We start from the raw sequence: 18,645 nt of genomic DNA on the forward strand, positions 1-18,645 counted from the left end.
AATGTGAACAAATATAGGGAGAAAGAGGAAAGCAGAGACTGAAGAAAAGGCCATACAACGATGGCCCCACCAGTGGATTCATCCCATATGCAGCCACCAAACCCAGTCACTATTGCTGATGCCAAGAAGTGCTTGCTGACAGGAGACTGATATGGATGTCTCCTGAGAGGTTCTGCCAAATCCTGTCAAATACAGAGGCAGATGCTTTTGGCCAACCATTGAACTGAGAAAGGGGTCCCCAATGGAGGAGTTAGAGATAGAACTGAAGAAGCTGAAGAAGTTTGTAACCCCATCAGAAAAACAACAATATCAACCATCCAGATCCCTCATAGTGCTAAACCACCAACCAAAGAGTTCACATAGAGGAAACCTTGAATTTCACCATATATGTAGCAGAGGATGGCATTGTCTGGCATCAACAGGAGAAGTCCTTGTACCTGTGATGGTTCATTTTCCCATTGCAGGAGAATGCCAGGGCATTGATGTGGTAGTGGGTGAGTGGGAGGGGAAGCATCCCCACAGAAGCAGAGGGAAGGCAAGTGGGAAAGGGGGAGAGTAGAAAAGAGAATAACATTTGAAATGTTAATACATATAATGTACAATAAAATGAAAGTAATCAAAGGAGACATGGAAAGAAACTTCATACTCATCCAAGGAAAAAATTTCCAAGAGTACAACTCAATTCTAAATATTTATGCCCCAAGTGCAAGGGCACTTCCATTTGTAGAAGCCACATCACTAAATCTTTAATTTTTCATTGAATCCCATGTGTTAATAATGGAAGCCTTAACACCCCACTCCCACTAATGGACAGGCCATTGAGACAGAAACTAAAAGCAGAGACATAATGAAATTTGAAAATATTATGATTTCAATGGACCTAATAGATTTTTATAGAACATTTAAGCCACACATTAAAGAACATACCTTCTTCTCAGCACTTCATGAACCCCCTCCTAAATTGACCATATAATCAGTCACAAAGCAAGACTCAACAGATACATGAAGATTGAAATAACACCATACATATTAGCAGATCATCATGGCTTAAAGCTGAACTTCAACAACAATAGAAAAAAAAAACAGAACGTCTATATATTCATGAACACTGAATAACTCTCTACTCAATGATCCCTGGGTCAACAACAGAAAGAAATGAAAGGCTTTCTAGAATTCAATGAATATGAGGACACTACATATCCAAACTTTGGACCCTATGAAAGCAGTGCTGCCAGGAAAGTTCATACCACCAAATGCCTTCATAAACAAATTGGAGAGCTTTCTTACTAATAAAACAAATGTGTATCTGAAGGCTCTAGAAAAAAATGAAGCAAACATAAGCATGAACTATAGATGGTAGGGAAATAGGCAAACTCAAGGCTGAAGTAATTCAATTAGAAACAAAGAAAACAATACAAAAAAATCAATGAAAAGAAGAGCTGGTTCTTTGAGACAATGAACAAGATAGATAAACCCTTAGGCAATCTAATTAAAAGCAGAGAAACAGTTCCCAAATTAGCAAAATTAAAAATTAAAAGACAGAGATAACAATGGATACCTCGGAAATTTAAATAATCATTAGGTCTTACTTCAAAAACTTTTAGTCCACAAAATTGGAAAATATAAATGAAATTGATAATCTTCTAGACAGATAACAATTAACAAACCTAAATCAAGATCAGGGAAACTATCTGACTAGTCCTATAGCCACAATGGATTTAGAATCTCCCAACCAAAACAAGTCCTATGCCAGATTGTTTAGTGCAGAATTCTATCAGACTTTCAAAGAACAGTTATTGCCAATACTTCTCAAACTATTCTACAAAATAGAAACAAAAAAAATTCTGTCAAACTCATGAGGCCACAGTCACCCTGTTTTCTAAACCACACAAAGCCTCAACAAAAAAGATAATTCAGAAAAATTTACCTTATGAATATTCATGCAAAATATTCAATACTCGCAAAACAAATCCAAGAACACATCAAAGACATTATCCAACAAGTAGGCTTCATCCTAGGGATGGATATATGAAAATCCATCAATATAATGCAACATATAAACAAACCGAAAGAAAAAAGCGTGATCATTTACTAGATGGAGAAAAATCATTTGAAAAATAATACCACTTCATGACTAAATTCTTACAGAAAGTAGGGATACAAGGTTTATATTTAAACAAAATATAAGCAATATACAGCAAGTGAATAGTCAACATCAAATTACATAGAATTAAAATTAAAGAATTTCCACTAAAATCAGGGACAAGAGAAGGCTGTCACCTTTCTCTGTATCTCTTCTATATAGAACTTAAAGTCCTAGCTAAAGCAGTAAGACACCAAGGAGACCAAAGGAATACAATTTGGAAACAAAGAAGTCAAATTTAGCTAATCACAGATGCTATTTTAGGATATATAAGTGATCCCAAAAAACTCTATCAAAAAAAGAAAAAACCAAAGTAAAAAACAAAAACTCCTGCAGCTGATAAACACATTCAGTCAACTGGCTAGATACAAAATAAACTCAAAGAAATTGGTTCCTGTACTTGACCCAGAAAATAAACAGGCTGAGAACAGAGTTAGGAAAACAGTACCCTCACAATAGCCATAAAATACATAAAATATCTTGGTGTAACACTATCCAAGACCTGTATGACAAGAACGTCAAGTTCTTCAGGAATTGAGGAATATATCAGAAGATAGAAAGAACTCCCATGTTCATGGATTATTAGGATTAACACAGAGAAAATGCTCAACTGTCCCAAAACAATCATAGTTTCAATAAGATCCTCATCTAAATTCCAACAAAAAATTTCATGGATCTTGATAGAGCAATTTTCAACCACAAATGAAAAAAGAAAATAAACCAAAATAGCTAAAATGATCCTAAACAATAAAATAATGGAGGTATCATTCTTTGTGACTTCAAGCTGTACAACAAAAAAATAGTAGCAACACTGCATGGCATTTGTAAACAAACAGATAAGTGGATCGATAGAATTAAATCAAAGATCCAGAAATAAACCCACATATATACAGGCATTTAATTTTTGACAAAGAAGCCAAAACCACACAATGAAAAAGTGGAGAACAGTTTGAACAAATGGTGCTGGGCTAACTGGATTATCTACATTTAGAAAAAATGCAAATAGATCCACATTTACCACCCTGCAAAAAGTTCAATACCTTTGGGTTTCAATAACTTATTGTGAATCCAGTTATATTAAATCTAATATGACAAAGAGGGGGGAATAACCTTGAACTCATTGGTACAGGGGACAACTTTTTGAACAGAGAACAAATGGAACAGTAACTCAGGTCAAGAATTAATAATGGGACCTCATAAAACTGAAAATCTTTTGAAAATTCAAAGAAAACTGTCGTTAGGACAAGATGACAGTCTACAGATTAGGAAAAGGTCTTCACTAACTCCATATCTGACAGATGGCTAATATCCAAAATATATAAAGAACTCATGAAGTTAAGCACAAACAATCCAAACAACCCAATTTAAAAATGGGATACAGATGCAAACAGAAAACTCTGAACATAGGACTCTCCAAAAGCTGAGAAGTACCTAAAGAAATGTTCAACATCTTGAATCATCAGGGAAATAAAAATCAAAATGATTCTGAGATCCTGCTCACACCCATTAGCATGGATACAATTTAAAAACTCAAGAGGTAAAACATGCTGGTAAGGAAGTGAAAAGCTCCTCCATTGCTGGTGGGAATGCAAACTTGTACAGCCTCACTCAAAATCAATTTGGCAATTTCTCAGAAGATAGGAAACAGTTCTACTCCAAGACCCAGACATACTATTCCTGAGCATATACTCAAAAATGCTACACCATCCAACAAGGGTCTTGCTTATCTATGTTCATAGAAACTTTATTGGTAATAGCCAGCAACTAGAAACAATATATATGTCTCTCAACTGAAGCATGGATACAGAAAATGTGGTATATATGTGTGATGCAATATGACCCAGCCATGAAAAACAAAGACATCATGAATTCTACAGGCAAATGGATGGAACTAGAAAATATTATGGATGAGGTAATCCAGTTGCAAAATATCTTGGATGCTATGTACTCGCTTGCCAGTAGATATTAGCCATAAAGTATAGGATAACCATACTAGAATCAACAGACACAAAGAAGCCAAGTAAGGAGGATATAAGGGAGGATTGTTCAATATTTCTCAGAAGGTAAAGTGAAATAGATATTGTAGGTAGACGGAAGGAAGGACATGTGTGGGAGAGATGTGAGGGGCAAGGAAGACCATTATATCTCGGGAAAGAAGGGGAGAGAGAAGGAGTACCAGTGGTGGGGAGACAATCTCTGGGATGTGCCAGAGACCTGGGATAGGGAGAAGACAAAGAGGATTATTGAGGCAACTCTAGGTGAGGCTCATCAGTGGAGAATATGGATCCTGAAATGGCACTTCCTGTAGCCAGGCAAGACTCCCAGTGGAGGGATGATGACAGCAACCCACCCACAAAACCTTTAACCCAAAATGCTTACAAGGCATGAAGAGATTAAAAAAAACAGCACAGAGCCAATCAATGCCTGTCCTAAAAGTGAGGGCCATCCCATGGGCAACAATCAATCCCAGTCATTATTAATGATACTTTGTTGTGATTGCAGGCAAGAACCTAGCATAACTATTCTCTGAAAGGCTTCACCTGGCAGTCAATTGAAAGAAATGCAGAGACTTCACACCCAAACATTAGGAGTTCAGGAGTTTTATAGCAAAGTTGGCATAAGGATGCAGGGACCTGTAGAAGACAGGAACTCCACAAGAGTCAACTAACCTGGACACTTGGTGTATCTCAGAGACTCAATCATCAACCAAAGAGTGAGCATTGACTGAACTTAGGACCCCTGATCATACATAGCAAGTGATCAGATGAGCAGCTTGGTCTGCATTCAAGTCCCCAAACAACTGGAGCAAGCACTGTCCCTGAACCTGTTACTTGCAAGTCTGTAGATCCTGCAACCCTAAACTGACAATCTTGTCTAAGCATAGTTGTAGAGGATCCACCTGTTCCTGCAGCAACTTGATGTGAGGGGGTAGGAGGTGAGTTTGAAAGTTCGATAGTGGAAGCATTGGGTGGGATAGTGTTGGTGGGAGTAGCGTGAGGTGTATTGATGGATGGGTGACACCCAAAAGGCAGGTCTTGCCTGCGGGAGTACTAGGAGATGAGGAAGGTTTGATGTTGAGCTGTAAAGTGAATAAACAGTATATTTTCCAGAAAAGAATATGAAATGAGAAACACATACTCAAAAAAGCATAGCGTCTTCAACAAATAGTGTAAGTCAAAGTGGATGACAACATGTAGAGATGCAAACAGATTCTTGGCTATCACCTTATACAAAACTGTACTCCAAATGGATCAGTAACCTCCAAATAAGGCCAGATATACTGAATCTGATAAAAAAGAAAATAAGAAAGGTTTTTGACAGATTAGACTAAAAAGAATTCTTGACCAGTCCATGTTCAGTTTTATAGCACAGGCAATAAGAAGAACAACTAATAAATGAGACCTCATAGAACAGAAAATCTTCTTTATAGTCAAAGACATCATCTTCTGGCCAAAGCATTAGGCTACAGAGTGGGAAATATTTTTACCAACTCTACATGAAACAGACAACTGATATCTAAAATATATAAGGAACTTAAGATAGTTGACATAAAGCAAACAAATAACCCAATTAAAATCTCATTAAAAATGGAATAAAATAGTTATAAGATGGAGATAGATGAGGAAATTGGGTGGAATAGGGAATGGGAAGGTGAATAGGGCAGGGAGTCAGAAGAGTCAGGAACAGGTGTGGGAGACAGGAGAGAGGGCCAGAGTACCAGGAGAACCAATGGAAATCTGCAGCTGTCAGGACTGGGGGTGTATCTCTAGCACTTGTCACAGACTTGGCATGGAGGAGGCACCCAAGTATCAATGCAGTTGATCTTAGTTGAGACACATAGCAGTGGGTATATGGAACCTGAAGAGGCTACCTCCTGTAGCTAGGCAGGACCTCTAGGGAAAGAATAAGGATATCAATCCACCCACAAAACTTTTGACCCAAAATTTGTTCTGTCTAAAAGAAATTCAGGGGCAAAGATTGGGAATGGGCAACTAATAAGTGGCCAAACTTGAGACCTATTGCATCAACAAGCAACAGTCCTTGACACTTTTAATGATTCTTTGCTATGTATGCAGACAGGAGCCTAGCATAACTGTCCTTGGAGAGGCTTTACCCAACAACTAACTGAATAGAATGCTTACACTCACTGTCAAACTTGGGACAGAAGTTGGGGGAGGGACTAAAGTCCCAAAGGGGTTAAACACTACACAGGAATACCAACATAGTCAATTTAGCTGGACTGTGTGGGGGAAGATGCACCTAATCCTGCAGAGACTTGCATGTTAGGGAGATTCACAATAAGATGTCCATCCTCTCAGAGGAGAATGGGATGAGGATGGAGGATGAATTGTGGGGGAAGACTGGGAGGGTGCAACCCTCAGGATGTTAAATGAATAAATAAATCAATTAATGGGAAAATGAAGTTCATGTGATTCTAGAAAGAGAAAAAAGAAGAGAATGAAAATACAATTGAAAAAATAAAAATAAAAAAGAGCCTTGTATGATGTTATGTACTGAAAAATCAACTCATTCTTTCTTTTCTTTAGTTTTGACTTTGAATAAAACCCTGATATTCTTCTAGTCAGTTCTCAAAACTTTTTTAGATTTCTGCGTTCTAGTAATTAATTTGCATGTATAATAAAAGTAAAGCAATGAAAATATTTAACTTAAAAGAGAGAGAGAGAAAAAAAGAGAACGAAGATCCCGGAATTTAAAGAGCCAGTAGATATCTTCAACAAAATAGAAGCAAACTTCCCTGGCCTAAAGAAAGAGATGCCCAGGAACATACAAGAAACATACAAAACTCCAAACAGATTGGGCCAGAAAAGAAATTCCTCCCATAACATAATAATCAAAAGACCAAATACACAAAATAAAGAATATTAAAAGCAGTAAGGGGAAAATGTTAAGTAACAAATAAAGGCAAACATATCAGAATTATACTGGACTTCTCAACAAAATCTATGATAGCTTAAAGATCATGTACAGATATCTTACAGACTTTAAGAGAACACAAATGGCAGTCCAGGCTACTATAACCAGCAGTTAACTATAACTCTCAGTTACCACAGAGGGAGAAACCAAGATATTTCATGACAAAACCAAATTTACACAAGATCTTCCAACAAATCCAGCACTACAAAGGTTAACAGATGGAAAAATCCCACACAAGAAGGGAAACTACACCATATAAAAAGCAAGAATGTGATTTTCCTGCAACAAACCCAACAGAAGATAGAAGCACAAGCATAATTCCATCACAGACATCAAAAATAATAGAAAACAATCACTATTGTTTAATAACTTGTAACATCAATGGACTCAATTCCCCAATAAAAAGACATAGACTGAGTTGGGGATTTAGCTCAGTGGTAGAGCGCTTGCCTAGCAAGCGCAAGGCCCTGGGTTCGGTCCCCAGCTCCGAAAAAAAAAAAAAAAAGAAAAAAAAAAGACATAGACTAGGAGACTGGATGTGTAAACAGGACACAGCATTTTACTGCATACACGAAACACACCTCGATGACAAAGACAGACACTACCTCAGATTAAAAGACTGGAAATTTTTTTCTAAGCAAATTGTCTCAAGAAATAAGCTAGAGTACCCATTCTAATGTTGAATAAAATCAACTTTCAACCAAAAGTTATCAGAAAGGATAATGAAGGACACTTCATACTCATAAAAGAAAAAAAAATCTACCAACATGAACTCTCAATTTTGAACATCTATGCTCCAAATGCAAGAGAACCCACATTAATTAAAGAACTGTATTGAAGCACAAAGTATACACTGCACCACACACAATAATAGTGAGAGACTTTAACATACCGCTCTCATCAATGGACAAATCAAGGAAACAAAAACTAAAAAGAGACACAGAGAAACTAACAGAAGTTATGAACCAAAGAGATTTAACAGACAACTATAGAACAGACAACCTAAAACAAATGAATGTACCTTCTTCTTATCACCTCATGGTACTTTCTCCAAAATTGACAATATAATTGGTCACAAAACAAGCTCCAGTAGAGGGGTTGGGGATTTAGCTCAGTGGTAGAGCGCTTGCCTAGCAAGTGCGAGGCCCTGGGTTCAGTCCCCAGCTTTGAAAAAAAGAAAAAAATCATGAAAACAAGCTCCAATAGATATAAGGAGTTTGAAATAATCTCATACATCCTATCAGATCACCATGTAATATGGCTGGGCTTCAATAACAACAAAAACAATAGAACCCCCCCACACACACACACACACAGTACCTGAACAACACTCTACTCAATGGCTTGGTCAAGGAAGAAATAAAGACAGAAATTAAAGATTTTTTAGAGTTAAACTAAAATGAAGGCCCAACATACCCAAACTTATGGAATACAATGAGAGCAGTGCTAAGAGGAAAACGCAAAGCTCTGTGTGCCTACAAAATGAAACTGGAGAGAGCATACACTAACAGATTGACCACACACCTGAAAGCTGTGGAACAAAAAGAAGCAAATTCACTGAAGAAGAGTTGATAGCAGGAAATATTCAAACTCATGGCTGAAGTCAAGTAAGTAGAAACAAAAATAACTATAGGAAGAATCAACAAATGCATGAGCTGGTTCTTTGAGAAAATCAGCAAGATAGGTAAAACCTTGCCAGACTACATCAGAGGGCAAAGAGACAGTATCCAAATTAACAAAATCAGAAATGAAAGGGGAGACATAACAACAGAAACTGAGGAAATTCAAAAAAATATCAGATCCTAATACAAAAGTCCATAATCAAAAAAAAATTGGAAAATCTGAAAGAAATGGACAATTTTCTAGACAGATACCAGGCACCAAAGTTAAAGCAGGATCAGATAAACCATCTAAACAGTCCCATAACACCTAAAGAAATACAAGGAACCATTAAAAGTCTCCCAACCAAAACAAACAAACAAACAAACAAAAAAAAAAAAAGCCCGGGATCATATGGATTTAGTGAAGAATGCTATCAGACCTTCAAAGAAGACTTAATACTAATATTTTTCAACCTATTCCACAAAATAGAAATAGATCGAACACTACCGAAGTCATTCTATGAAGCCACATTTATGCTTATACCTAAATACACAAAGAACCAACAAAGAAAGAGAACTTCAGACCAATTTACCTCATGAATATCCATGCAAAAATACTCAATAAATCTCTTGCAAACTGAATCCAAGAACGCATCAAAAGAATTATTCACCATGATCAAGTAGGCTTCATCCCAGGGGTGCAAGGATGATTCAATATATGGAAATCAGTCATCATAATCAACTATATAAACAAACTCAATGGAAAAAACCAAATGATCATTTCATTAGATGCTGAGAAAGCATTTGACAAAATTCAACACCCCTTCATAATATAAGTTTGGAAAGATCAGGAATTCAAGGCTCATACCTAAACACAGTAAAAGCAATATACAGCAAACCAGTAGCCAACATCAAACTAAATGGAGAGAAACTTGAAGCAATACCATTAAATACAGGGACTAGACAAGGCTGCCCACTCTTTCCCTACTTATTCACTATAGTACTTGAAGTCCTAGCCAGAGCAATTAGACAAGAGGTCAAAGGGATATAAATTGGAAAGGAAGAAGTCAAAATATCACTATTTGCAGATGACATGATGGTATACTTAAGTGACCCTAAAAATTCCACCAGAAAACTCCTACAACTTATAAACAACTTTAGCAAAGTAGCTGGATATAAAATTAACTCAAACAAATTATCTACACAAAGGACAAACAGGCTGAGAAAGAAATTAGGGAAATGACACCTTTCATACTAACCACAAATATATAAAATAACTTGGTGTGACTCTATTCAAGCAAGTAAAAGATTTGTATGATGAGAACTTCAAGTTTCTGAAGACAGAAATCAAAGATCTCAGAAGATGGAAAAATCTCTCATACTCTTGAATTGGTAGGATTAATAGTGTAAGTATGGCCATCTTGACAAAAGCAATCTACACATTGAATGCAAACTCCATCAAAATTCCAATACAATTCTTCATAGAATTAGATAGAGCAATTTGCAAATTCATTTAGAAAAGCAAAAACACAGGATAGCAAAAACTATTCTGAAAAATAAAAGAAATTCTGGGGGGACAACCATCCCTGAACTCAAGCTGTATTACAGAGAATCATGATAAAATTTTCATGGTATTGGTATAGTGAAAGGCAAGTAGACCAATAAAATAAAATTGAAGATAGAAATGAACTCACACATCTATGGTCACCTAATCTTTGAGAAAGGAGTAAAAACTATCCAGTGAAAAAAGATAGCAATTTCAACAAAGGATGCTGGTTCAAATGGAGATCAGCATGTAGAAGAATCTGTATTCACGCAGAATCTCCTTGTACAAAGCTCAAGTCCAAGTGGATGAAAGACCAGATACACTAAAAGTAGTAGAAAAGAAAGTTTGGAAGAGCCTTGAACACATAGATGAAGGGAAACACCAATGTCTTATGCGATAAGATCAAGAATCGACAAATCGGATCTCATAAAATTGCAAAGCTTCTCTAAGGCAAAGGACACTGTCTATAGGACAAAATAGTGACTAATAAAATAGGGAAAAGTTCTTTACAAATCCTCCTTCTGATAGAGGGCAAATATCTAATATATACAAAGAACTCAAGAAGTTAGACGCCAGAGAATCAAGTAACCACATTTTAAAATGTGGTACAGAGCTAAACAAAGAATTCTCAGCTGAGACATATCGAATGGCTGAGAAGTACCTAAAGGTATTTTCAGCATCCGTAGTCATCAGGGAAATGCAAATCAAAACAACCCTGAGATTTCACCTCACACCAGTCAGAATGGTTAAGCTCAAAAACTCCAGTGACAGAAGTTGCTGGTGAGGATGTGGAGAAAGAGGAACAATCCTCCATTGTTAGTGGGATTTCAAGGTGTTACAACCACTCTGGAAATCAGTCTGTGCTTCCTCAGAAAAGTGGACATAGTTCTACCTGAGGACCCAGCTATACCACTCCTGGGCATATACCCAAAAGTTGCTCCAACATATAACAAGGCTGTGTTCATAGCAGCCTTATTTATAATAGCCAAAATCTGGAAAGAACCCAGATGCCCGCATCATAGGAATGGATACAGAAAATGTGGTACTCAGCTATTAAAAACAATGACTACATAAAATTCTTAGGCAAATGGATGGAACTAGAAAATATTATCCTAAGTGAGGTAAATCAGTCACAAAAGAACATGGTATGCATTCACTGATAAGTGGATATTAGCCCCAAATCTTGAAATACCTAAGAAATAATTCAAGGATCATTTGAAGCTCAGGAAGAAAGAAGACCAAAGTGTGGATGAAAATACAGGGACAAAGAGTGGTGCATGGACTGAAGTAAAGGTCATCCAGAGACTGTGCCACCTGGGTATCCATCCCATATGCAACCACTAAACCCAGTCACTATTGCTGATGCCAAAAAGTGCTTGCTGACAGAAGCTAGATATGGGTGTCTCTTGAGAGGCTCTTGAGAGACTTACTGATGCAGATGAGGACGCTTGCAACTAACCATTGAACTGAACAATGGGACCCATTTGGAAGAGTTAGAGAAAAGTCTGAAGGAGCTGAATGTGTTTGCAACACTATAGAAAGAAACACAGTATCAACCAAGCAGATCCCACCAGAGCTCACAAAGAGTATATATGAGTATATATACCACCAATGAGTATATATGGAGGAGCCCATGACTACAGCCACACGTGTAGCAGAGGATGGCATTGTCCAGCATTAGCAGAAGTAAAACCCTTGATCTTCTGAAGGTTTATTTCCCCAATGTAGGAGGGATGCCAGGACATTGAGGTGGAAGTGGGTGAGTGGGATTGGGAGCATCCTCATAGAAGCAGGGGGAGGGCATATAGGAGGGGAGAAATGGGATAACATTCGAAATGTAAATACATAAAATATCAAAGAACAATAAAATTTTAAAAATAGATGCTAACCACCAAAAAACGAAAAGAAAGGAAAAGATATCGAGCGGTTGTAAAGCTGAAAAAGAAAAAGAAACCTGAAATTGTTGAGAACTTTTAAATAATTCAAAATCTTTAACTTTCAGGGAAATGCAAATCAAAACTTTGTGGAGATTTTATCTTATAGTTGTCAAATGATGAAAATAAGTGAAACAAGTTACAGTTAAGTCTCATGAAAACTTGATAAAGGTAAATGTCTATTCACTTCTTGTGGGCATCTAAAGTTTTAAGCCATCATGTAAATCAATGTGGTGGTTCATATAGATGGCAATCAGTCTACCTTAGAATCTACTTAAACCATACTTGGTCATATATCCAAAAAACACTCCATCCTATAACAGAGGCAGTTATCTAATCATATTCATTGTGATTCTATTCATAACAGCCTGATAATGGAAATAATTTAGTTATCAGTCATCAGATGAGTGGTCAAAAATATGTAATAAATTTAGACAATGGAATATGAGCATATGAAATGTTGAAATTCTCATATAAATGGATGGAACCAAAAAAAATTCATCCAAAGATAGGTAATTCAGACCAACAAAGACAAATATGTGATACACTCACTTAAATGAATGTGTTATCTGTTAAATTTTTGAGAAGCATGCTACAGTCGGAAAACTGGAGACATTAGGTTAGAATAAGGAGCTCTTAGGGAACGAAGGCTCTTCCTAAAGAGGGAAGATATAATGGATAGCCTCAGATATGTGAAAGGGTTTTTAAATTGGTATGGAAATATTAAACAGGAAGGAGGAGAGAAAAGGAATTCGGGGAAAGTGTGGGTAAGGTAAAAGCAAGGGTCACTTTAGGTGTTATAGGAAAACTGCATACAGTAAACATTTCCTGATAGACAGATTGATGATGGACAGATGTTATATAGATAGAAGTATAGGTATATGTATAGGTATAGATATAGATGTGTGTGCGAACATGTGTTCCTCTGCATGTATGTGTGGATGTGGATGTGTGTGCAAGTGTGTGTGTATGTATGTGTGTACGTGTGTGTGTGTGTGTGTGTGTGATCTAAATGAAATTGGATGAATGAAGATGACAAGATCGTGTCTCTTATCACTAATTAAAATTTCCAGTTATAGGAGTGGGTTACATATAGTCAGCTTCTTGATGAAAAATTTCTTTTGGAAACCTCCATACAACCCAGGCTATTGCCTAAGCTATTGTGGACCCTTCAAAAAATGACAACAAAGCCATAATACTGAAGGTAGTCCCTCTATAATTCATTGAGCAATCAGAGCTGGGTCTGATGCTTGCAGAGAGCCCTTACCTAATGGGCTGATGTTCATGGTATTCTGTAGGTATAATTACTAAATAGTCCCAAAGTTGTCATTTATTACTCACCTCGAGTTCTATGTTCCTGGATGAAACACGCATAGCCTTTATATTTGAATATGCCTTAAAGAGCACAATAGCTGGGCCACTACCTAACCTCCATGCTATTAGTACCGAGTTGTTACTTACTAATTCTATATTTCATCTTGGTTGCTCTAAATTCCAATTAAACAGTCATCTGGGCCACATTTTCTTGGCCCAGAGGCTGGGACACTCTCCCTGCTTTCTAGCTCATGATGGACTCTATATCTCCTCTGTCCACATCAGGCCTGATGGATCTCTCCTTCTCTCTCTTCCTGGTCCCAAGCCTGAAAAATACTAAAATTCTGCCTCTGTCTTCCCTCCCCAGCTATTGGTTGTTGGCATCTTTATTTACTAATCAGAACCAACTAAGGGCAGGTTCCCAGAAGCTACTTGAAGGCACTCTCCTGCCAGAAGTTATACTTAGCACTCATAATACAAGCAGCTACAGTACTGGAGGATATTTTATGCATTTCAAAACTATAGCAGTAAATACTAACCCAGGTACAAACCCTTTGGTCTGTAATATTGACCTTCTTGTAAATATGCTTGTACAATACTGGAGAAAAGCATGTGGAAGTAATCTGATTTAATTAAGACTCACTCATGCCCAGGGCTGCTTTGGTGACTAGTACCTGATAATAGATAGTCCAGAATCCTAGGGAGAAACCAAATACTAATATTTGATCAAAGCAACACTGCAATAAAATAACTTTTAAAGATATTTTGCTATACTCACAGATCCATTTCTTGCACTTATATCATCCCAGAAGCATCCTCCTGCAAAATATGGGAAGAAATGCAGAGTCTGAGAGCAAGGCAATAAACAGAGAGTATCAGAGATGTTGGAACACTCAACCCTGAAGGGGATATCTCAATCAAATTCTTCCACCACAGTTCAAAACCTCTGACATAACAGAGGTAAAGAGTGTAGGGCCCACAGGGTTAGAGGACACCAAGTAATCAAGGCCTTTTAGACACAACTGGGAATGTGACAGGATGTACATAAGATCCTACATCTGAAGGTAGATGTGGACACTATCTCCACCAATAGTCCAGAAAATATCTCCTCTTCATACCAACTTGCTAATACGGTATTAACTAAGACCTAGAGTGTATCTTGGTATATAAATCATACTTAAAGGAAGGCTTCACATCCAGAAGTAAATCACCAACATGAAACAAGCTTAAAAGCATCTTTGGAGGTCTTTTGTCTTAGGATGTTAATATGGTTTTAAGTTTTTATGAGATTTCTGGGTATATCCAAATGGCAGCATGTCTGCACCTGTATGCATTTCTTGTGCTTTTTCTTGAGACCTTGTTCTTATTTGGTTATTGTTTCCTGCTTCATTTCATTTTTGGTTTATCTAAATATATTTTCTTTTACTTTAATTATTATTTTTACATATCTGTTCCTTGTCTAATGATAGATAAGAAGAGTGTGTATCAAGATGCGAAGGGAATTGAGAAAGAAAAATGGAAAAAATTGTAGAAGCAGAGAGAAATTTAATTTATTTTCCCATTTCAGAGAATGAAATGGCATGATCTCAGGGCAGGAGCCATAACTAATTTAGCTGACCATGCTAAGAGTAGTATGGTATAGGTGACATTAGTCCAAAGAATAAGATACTTTCAAGAGTCTCCTAGGACTGACTCGGGTGATGTGGCAAATATATTAGTGGCAGTAATACTTCAATAAAGCTAGGGAAAACCCATAATACTAGCACTTTAAATTTTGATTCCTTAAGCTATGATTCTGAAACACATTGCCCTCTCTCTTTGCTCCACTGACTTACTGTTGCAGTGCTGTGGATGGGACTCATGAGCTACTATTGTTTTCTTCAAATTCTGAGTTGCAACCATGGCCACGTAGCAAATACCAGGTCACTCTTCTTCCACATTCCCACCATCCTACACTCAGTTGTCTCCATTTAGACAATCACAGCTCAAGGGTGCAAGATACAGGAGTGAGGTGAGTAAAAGTATCAGAATAAGAGTACACATACTACGAATCTCTCCCAGAGTCTTTGAGTTGGGATTACTTCATCTCCTACTCTCTCCTCACAACCTTATCACTTTCTTAATGGTACTGTTTAACATGTCTTGTGGCAGAATAGCAGCTCAGGTTCCCAAGGGTGAAGTCATATTCTACCCTGCTCAATCAGAGTGAATGTGCGGGCTGACTGAAGTTCCTACCATGTCCCTGTAGAGAAATATTACTTAGTGTGGAATGGGACTTAGGTCAGGGCTAATTCCAAGATTTTTTTTCTAGTTGTAGGTTATGTATATAAGCTTGAGTAGAGGTCATTTTGAATCCTAAAGAAAGACCCCAAGTAATAAAACTGATGTTGATAGTTGCTTAGGGAATTTATAAGTTCATTTTATAGAATGAAAAAATGAATTGAATGACTTGTTAAAACAAACCAACATGAAGAGGTGAAAATATCAGCTTTATTTTTTCAGGATGAGAGAAGACTGAAAGTGTGTAAGGACATACTGGATTGAGTACTTTACAGTACCCCCTGCGTGCACCCTTTTTGCTATCATTTCTTTGTTCATAGTATCAACTAAGGACCTTGTGCCTTTAGCTATTTTCCCTCATGAATTTTCTAGAAAAAGGAAACAAATGGCTCTGGAAACGTGCTTTCACTTTCCTTTCCTATCTATATTCCTTTAACCCTGCTCAATTCTTCCCCTGAAAGAAAATATTTTATCCCCAAATGTTTCTGAAGAATGCTCATGCCCATTAGAGGGCAGTGCTGATCTGGTCTTGAGATGACAGAGCACCTGGTAAGTCCAAGTCATTCAGAAATCACTACTTTCTTCCACACACTTGCACAAGTATCAATGCCATGGAGGGCTACACTTTGTTCTTTCCTGCTCCTTGGTCTCATAGGCCACATGAGTAGTAAACACACAACTAGACTTCATAATTCCTCCTTAATTCCGAAGGAGAATTGGACAGAAGATATACATTTTCCAACAAAAGCATGTACTATTTTCATGGACAGTATCTACATAGCATTGAAAAAATACTCAAAAAATAAATATTTTTAATTTTGATAATGTAGTCTTGGGATAAAATATTAATAACTTCTCTATTGATAGGTTCCCACAGTGATACGTGTCCTCAACTATTAGATAGAGGCTTCTTTTAGAATGAGGATTTCACCAGTTATGTTTTCACCATTTCTTCAGAAGTGATATGTAGAAAGCAGATGATAAACTATGTGTTTACCATGTCAGTAGTGTCTGCGTGTGTGTGTGTGTGTGTGTGTGTGTGTGTGTGTGTGTGTGTGTGTGTGTGTGTGTTTGTGAGCACATAAATGAGTCTGGGTATTTGAGGAGGCCAGAAAGGGACATCCAATTCTCTTGAGCTGTAATTACAGGATGTTCTGAGCTGTCTGCGAAGGATACTAAGAACAAATTTCATATCCTCTGCAGAAACAGCAAGCATTCTTATATGCTGAGACTCACTCTTAACTCCAATCCTCTAATAAATTCTTACCTCAAAATGACCAAAATTATAACCTCCAGACTCTTACAGTAAAATAAGAGTATGCCTCTCAAACCAGGTATTGATTCTCTATGTAAAAGTAAAATGAGTTACCCACTGTTTATTGGATATTTACAAAATTATGTTAAGGAATAATTGATATTTCAATCAGAATGCTGGCAGGGGATATGTAAGTTGCTACATGTTTTCACTGTTGCCAGAGGGAGACCTGGTATTCATATACCAGATAACAGGACATAGTTGCACTGGGGTGTCTTGGCTAAGGGCTTCCTTATGCTGTTTTCCATTCATTTGCAAATTTTTATGGCCTGCTATTTGGTGGAGACCACATTACCCCCATATGTAGTCTCACAATTTCTCAGTCAGTCCCAGTTTGAAATAAAGGAGTAATTTGTACATCCACAGGAAGACTGTATTTGCATAGAGCCAGCATGCACGTAGAATCTCAGAGACATATAAGAAGGGCTGCCTGGCTATAGCTTGTTCATTGTACTTAGGAAGCAAAATCTGAGTGTTTTCACCATGACATGGACTCTACTATTCCTTGCCTTCCTTCATCACTTAACAGGTGGATGGGTTTAAGGAATTATTGGACTGGAATTATTTGTTGCTTGGGATGTTTGGTCCCTAGTTTTAACTGTGGATAGAATGACCTTGTTCTAACTGATTTTTATTATTTTCTTCTTATAGGGTCATGTGCCCAGGCTGTCCTTACTCAGCCAAACTCTGTGTCTACGTCTCTAGGAAGCACAGTCAAACTGTCTTGCACACTCAGCTCTGGTAACATAGAAAACAACTATGTGCACTGGTACCAGCAGTATGAGGGAAGATCTCCCACCACTATGATTTATAATGATGATAAGAGACCGGATGGTGTCCCTGACAGGTTCTCTGGCTCCATTGACAGCTCTTCCAACTCAGCCTTCCTGACAATCAATAATGTGGAAATTGAAGATGAAGCTATCTACTTCTGTCATTCTTATGTTAGTAGTATTAATCACAGTGATGTGAACCATGGAGGAAGTAAGACAAAAATCTCCCCAGAGCACCAACTGTGAAATCTCCTGTGAAAAGAACTATGGTTGTTTCATGTCCTCAGTAAAAGACTTGGGGTTGCCGAGTCATATATTCCTTTAGGTTCACTGCAAGATTCTACATTCTATCCATTTATGGATGACTGACCTCCTTTTACATTTTGATTCAAAACATGGAGTGTAAATGGTTGAAAACAGAAATTTTAAACGACGATACTACTACCAATTTTTGTCAGACTTCTTTACACATGTCAGGTCTTCAGCATCATCTCTGGCCATTAGTCATTTGCATATTTTCATTTTTTTCCCTCCATTGTGGCATCATGAACTTTCTATAGAGCTAAGTGCAACTGCAATATGGGAAACAACACACTTGGGAAAATCAACTGTGATAATAAATAAGCTACTAAGAAGACTGTGGTTTTGACTCTTATTGGAGCCACTATGATTCCAGCCCCTACTAAAGTGGGGTTGTGTACCAGGATGGAATTAATTAGTATTCCTGCTTCTATGTGCCTGGATACCAAACCAAGCATTGTGGCTTGGAAGTGAATGACAGTGTTTCTGATTCCTGCATGAATG

At 37.4% G+C, this 18,645-nt stretch overlaps 1 protein-coding gene, 1 long non-coding RNA gene and 1 gene segment (V, D, J or C); 2 read left to right on the forward strand and 1 right to left on the reverse strand.

Moving 5' to 3' along the window:
* LOC134481033 (immunoglobulin lambda-1 light chain-like) overlaps positions 1–18,645 on the forward strand; it is a 357,250-nt gene that overhangs the window by 22,436 nt on the left and 316,169 nt on the right. The window lies entirely within an intron of this gene.
* The window catches only part of LOC134481036 (uncharacterized), a 121,654-nt gene that overhangs the window by 5,313 nt on the left and 97,696 nt on the right, over positions 1–18,645 (reverse strand). The window contains exon 4 of the long non-coding RNA XR_010056208.1: positions 14,252–14,292. This is a non-coding gene — a long non-coding RNA (uncharacterized LOC134481036). The remainder of the gene's footprint in view (positions 1–14,251; positions 14,293–18,645) is intronic.
* On the forward strand, positions 17,457–18,102 carry LOC134481034 (immunoglobulin lambda variable 6-57-like). The segment is given in 2 exon segments: positions 17,457–17,597; positions 17,720–18,102. Coding segments are annotated over 2 exon segments (414 nt in total).

Source organism: Rattus norvegicus, chromosome 11 (genome assembly GCF_036323735.1).
Source record: "Rattus norvegicus strain BN/NHsdMcwi chromosome 11, GRCr8, whole genome shotgun sequence".
NCBI lineage: Eukaryota > Metazoa > Chordata > Mammalia > Rodentia > Muridae > Rattus > Rattus norvegicus.